The 5,470-nt window shown below is 38.6% G+C and overlaps 1 protein-coding gene across 1 annotated transcript; it reads left to right on the top strand.

Moving 5' to 3' along the window:
- Positions 1-374: 374 nt before the first annotated feature.
- Positions 375-5,200, top strand: LOC116329639 (inositol monophosphatase 1-like). The gene is made up of 9 exons (XM_031751696.2): positions 375-464; positions 831-926; positions 1,092-1,231; positions 1,318-1,422; positions 1,544-1,589; positions 1,673-1,781; positions 3,741-3,849; positions 4,659-4,810; positions 4,971-5,200. Exons 1-8 carry the CDS (start codon positions 462-464, stop codon positions 4,747-4,749), a joined length of 699 nt encoding a protein of 232 aa, XP_031607556.2. The 5' UTR covers positions 375-461; the 3' UTR covers positions 4,750-4,810; positions 4,971-5,200.
- The last annotated feature ends 270 nt before the right edge of the window (positions 5,201-5,470 follow it).

Below are 5,470 nucleotides of genomic sequence, written 5' to 3'. Positions count from 1 at the left end.
AGTGCATAGCAGTGCTCACAGCTTTAGTCTTACACCAATAAATATGTACTGTTGTATAAACAGTTTGCTAATTATGCAGGTTTATAACAGTATTTTATTGGTTTGATAGACCAAAAACAAAACTGAGTTTGAACCCACTAAACAAACTAAAAGGGGAAAAAGCAGTAAATAGTAGTGGATTTGGCCATTCTGGTACACAAGGGGAGAGACAAAGACAGGACTATTCAAACACCTGTGATAACCACAAAAACCTGTCAGTATCATGCTCCCTAGTAATACATGAAAATAAATTAATGTTATGATTAAAGTCTCTACTGTCAAATTTGACTGTGTTTCCTCTCCACATAATGCCAGAGGAACATGGTGCAGTCCAATTGGCCATCAGCAGCCTTTAAGATGCAGCTGATGTAATGCAGCTTTGATCCTTCTAACACAATTCAGCAGGCACCTCCAGCAGAAACATGGTAACTCAAAGAAAGCTGGGTTATTGAAACACACATTAATGAAGTTATTTGAAATGTGTGGTTTGCTTAAGTGTGTGAAGGCCCAGTTCAGATATTGTGCTTTAAACATTTCATAGCAACGCTCTGAATATATGTGCCTCCAATGTTTGTGTCTTTTGTATTTTCAAGAGCATTTTTAATGTTTTGCAACGTGTGAAGCTGTAGAGACACTTGAAACATCTTTAAGTATAGTGACTCCGTCTTTGTGAATGCCAATTAGGATGGACAAAATAACTCGTCGACATTGTTGCATTGTTTAGCTCTGCCTTGTGGATGGTCTAATGTTTTGGGGCTGTAACAATTTTACAGGCTGCTTTTCTTTTACAGACTCTCCTAAGCAAGCCCCCATATAAAAGCAAAATGGAAGATGCATGGCAGAAGGCATATGACTTTGCTGTTGCAGTGGCAAGAAAAGCTGGCGCGGTATGTCTTGAACATCCATTTGTTGTGTAGTGACTAACCTAAAGTGTATACACAACATAAAACATCCCAATACTAATATTTAAAAAGCTGAAAGGGGCATTCTTTAAAAAAAAAAAAAAGCAATTTAAGGTGGATTGACAATGTGCCAATATTTCATTTAATCAGGAAATTAGGAAAGCTGGAGAGAGTGAAATCAGAGTCATGACAAAGAGCTCCACTGTGGACCTCGTCACCAAGACTGATGAGAGGGTTGAGAAAATCATCATCGGGTCTCTTAAAGAGGAATTCGGAGAAGGCACACACTGGCGAGCCATGCATACCCACCATCCCCTATATATCTGTTGTTGTATGTGGGTATTCCTCACTGATCCACTGCTGCTTCATTCTGCAGTTTCATTGGGGAGGAATCAGTTGCCAAAGGCGAGCCATGTATCTTGACTGACAAACCTACATGGATCATAGACCCAGTGGACGGCACCACAAACTTTGTACATGGGTAAGCTTTTTAAGTGATGTATGGAAAGATGCATTTAACTTTCTAGGCTCAAACTTTTGATAAGAGTGTCTATTTAAGCTTTTCTGACTAACTAATGCAATACACATGAAACTGCTTGCAGATTCCCATTTGTGGCTGTCTCTATTGCATTTGCTGTCAATAAGGAGGTACGTCAAATGAAGCTACTATATTAGAGAAAATGGCACAGATCTCTGGATTAACTCAATCTTAAAAATTAAATCTGTTTCAGCTGGAGTTTGGTGTGGTATACAGCTGCTTGGAGGACAAGATGTACAAAGCAAGAAAGGGGAAGTTAGCCTTCTGTGACGACGAACCCATTCAGGTGTCTGATGTGAAAGGTACAATGTCCTCATGACGCACGGTTTAGTCTGTTATGTAAAAACTGGCAAATGGACACCGTATTAAACCCCTGTTGTGCAGTAACATGATGGACTTCTCCAGTAAAATCTTATCCCCCTTCTTTATTAAAGAATTGTCCAACAAAATGCATTACCACATGAGCAAATTAGAGCCTATTTACCAGTACTTTTAATGTTTTATCTAACTGATTTTGAAAATATGAAATTTCAGCTTAATAAAGGATTGTGCGTCAATATGGTCAAGGACGACTAATTAAACATAAATCTGCATTATACTCTGGAGTGATTTGACATCTGTATCCAAGACTTCTTTAGAACCGTACTCCAACATTTTTTTTTATTATTTTTTTTTTAATTTAAACTTTTTTTGTTTTACTTGCTACACTACTAATGGAATTGACACTTGGTGTTTGTATCACTTTGGGGCCAAGTGTTGCTGAGCTATCGGGGTTTTCTCCGAGAGTTACACAGTTGACAGACTCCTCAAACACTGAATAATTTGATGCATATTAATGAGTTAAAGTTTTAAGGACACAGTTTCCATGTTTTAATGATTTTGAACGAACTGGTGATGAAAATGAGATACAAATTCATGTATCCCTGTTTTGATTTGAATAGCAAATCAGATGCTTTAAAAAAACAAAACAAATTCTAATGTGTACTGCAAAAGTAGTAGAACTGGTCAATTTCTAATTAAGACGAAATGTGTCCTGATTTAAGAACAACATTTTGAAATGAACATTTGGAATACTGATAAATCTAGACACAATGTACCACTTTCTGAACCTTCTGAATCTGGTAATAAGGTGTATATCTACTGCTGCATATGTAGCGAGTAAAAGCCACCAAGTAACTGCTAAGGGCCTCTATACTACTTGTGCAAACTTTCAGGCCCAGAGCTCTTACAGGAACGAGCCCAGAATAAACGGGACAAGAGGGTCGATATCAGTCAGATACGTTAAAATTTATTATTTTAAAAGAAAACAAAGGGTTTGCAAAAGGCCTAAAACATCAAAATGGAGAAGGTCACTAACGACCACAATATAGTCTTATTGGTGCAACCTGCCAGCAATGCAATTATCACCTGAGGGCTTGCTCTACCCCGGTGGTCCCAGATGCTCGTTGCTTTAAAAGAAACAAATCCACCTCAAATAAATACGAGCCCAACAGAACACTTATCGCATGCGCTAAGTGTTTTAGTTCAGGCAATAATCGGTGGCACTAAAATCACTCTTAATAGAACTTATTCACTGCAAATCCACACGGAGCCCCTCTAAAAGACCTAATTCCCCTAAGGTAAGAGCCCAGCTCAGGGATTACACATTGCCCGACTAATATTGCACCAGCCCAGTAGAAATAAAAAACCCGGCATAAAAAAAACAGTTCTAAAAGGTGACCCTACTCTAAAACCAACTTAGGAGAAAAACGCAACAAAAGGAGGAAAAAAACAGTGACAAATTCACATGTGCAGCCTGTCCTGCTGGAGGCAATACAATATAAATTAGATTGTAGTGCATAAATATACTTTTTTTTTTAAATGTCAAATATATTAAGTTAACATACCTCCAGCAGACAACTGTGTTTGCTGCACACCTGGCTTGTCTTCTAAAATCACTACTAAAAACATAAAATACAATAAACATCAAATACATTTCAACAAATTTAAAAAAAAAAAAAAAAAGCACTAAAAGAAAAACAGCCTGTACCTCGAACCTCGGCTGTAGAGGCTTAAAACAACAGTTTGTGTAGAAGACAATTAAAACTTCTCAGGCTCTTCACCTACTCACACAACCATTGTTCACAGCCGCTCCTCAGTGCAAATGACAGAAGAAGAGCACCTGCTGCTACTTCCTCTTTTATACCCTCCCTTGGGTCCCCTGGGTCTTAAAGCCTTCCGCATTACACATACTAAGAATGTTTGACTTGCTCTCATTGCAGACATTAACAAGTCAATAATAATCTCTGAGCATGGAACTGATAGAAGCCCAGAAAAAGTGACAAAGATCTTCTCCACAATGCAAAAGATCCTCTGCATCCCAGTGCATGGGTAAGTGGGCCTGGATTGAAACGCTATTCTGTGCATTGCAGTCAAAAGTCATTTCCACTGGGATTTTTGCAGCCACAACTCAACAAAATTGCCTGAATTTTTTTTTCTATGTATATTCAACATGACAGGGAAATACATAAATTGCTGTCAAAGGAACAGGCTTATTGCCTGTTGTATGCAGATCAATACAGCCTGCTCTGATTGGGTGTCAAATAGTCTAGTTTTTGTCTAAGCAGCTGGCATCTCGCATAAACAAGGTGTCCTTTTATTCTGTGCCATGAGGCAGCAGTGAGACAAGTCCCATATGGAGGTTTGTAAAAGACCTGTTGGCTCAGCATTTAATTGCAGAGGTTAAACAGGATGATTTTTAAAGGAGTGTTTTCAGCCAAACTCCCATCTTTATCTGAACCTTAAAAAGTAATTTTGAAATGCCTAACTAGCTAGTGAAGGTAAAGGGTGGTGAAAGGCATACTGTATGCCAAGGAACACCAACAGTAAAGAGAGTGAAACCAAAACATTTAATGTGTTAAAATGATGCAATGAGTTCAAACTCAAGGTAGATGATGAAACTGCTTTAGATCAACAAAACCTGCATTTCCCCTTTTTATCTGTAAATATTTAAAGTGCCATGATGGATTGTTTCACATAACTTCAGCTTCATCATAATTAAAATGTAGATTCATGTGTCACTCGGTGTTGAACCTGGCAGCAAAATTGCTGTTGTTGACCAGTGTGGTATGTTTTCCTCACTGCTTCTGCAATTCCCAGTATCCCTTACTTTGATTTTTTTCCCTGACGTTTCCTGACAGGCTACGTGGGTCAGGAACAGCTGCTACAAACATGTGTCTGGTGGCGACCGGGGCAGTCGAGGCATTCTTTGAGATCGGGATCCACTGCTGAGATATTGCCGCTGGTGCAGTTATAGTCAAAGAAGCTGGAGGAATCCTCCTGGATGTTGATGGTTTGTATGATTTCTAAAAATCTTCTCAAACAGCTGATCATGAAGCATATGTGCTTGGAAATGAGTATTAATGAATATCATTGCAAAAGCAATATGTTGCTTGTTGAAAACACTGACTGCAGGAGTCCTTCTTAATAAAGGCTTTGTTTTGACAATTTAGGGGGACCATTCGATCTAATGTCTCGGAGGATGGTTTCAGCAAACAATGAGACTATTGCTAAACGGATCATCAAGGAAATAGAAATATTCCCAGTGGTGAGGGATGACGCTCCAATAGAGAAGAAGTGAAGATACTTGATGATGGTTTATACTGAATTTCAACTCCGCTGCAAAATGCGAACAAGAAAAGCTCTTTCACACCTTTGTCTGAATAAAAATCTCTTTGCTGTACTCGGTTGTCTTAATGTGAGTGCTGGATTTTTGACTGGCTGCACATTTTGCATATAGATACAAAGTCGGTCATCAACTGAAGGGTGAAATGGTTATAATTTTGAATACCTGCATAATTTGCACATGGTTTGCTTATGGCTTTCCATGTGCATAATATAACACATGGGAAGCATTCAGCCTTAAAACTGAAGGCTTATTGGCTGGATTTCCAGTCGCTGTTTATCTCTGTACCAACCCGATGGAAATGGGTGAATTTAATCTAAGGTTCTT

Source organism: Oreochromis aureus, linkage group 9 (assembly GCF_013358895.1).
Source record: "Oreochromis aureus strain Israel breed Guangdong linkage group 9, ZZ_aureus, whole genome shotgun sequence".
In the NCBI taxonomy this organism is placed as follows: Eukaryota; Metazoa; Chordata; class Actinopteri; order Cichliformes; family Cichlidae; genus Oreochromis; species Oreochromis aureus.
The sequence above is the reverse complement of the archived record's forward strand: the minus strand, read 5'-3'. Positions and strand labels throughout refer to the sequence as shown.

Excerpts from the sequence above, each read along its gene's own strand:
- LOC116329639 (XM_031751696.2), top strand. Across the intron at positions 1,423-1,543 it reads ACCACAAACTTTGTACATGG|ATTCCCATTTGTGGCTGTCT; the intron begins GTAAGCTTTTTA and ends AACTGCTTGCAG. Across the intron at positions 1,782-3,740 it reads TCAGGTGTCTGATGTGAAAG|ACATTAACAAGTCAATAATA; the intron begins GTACAATGTCCT and ends CTCTCATTGCAG.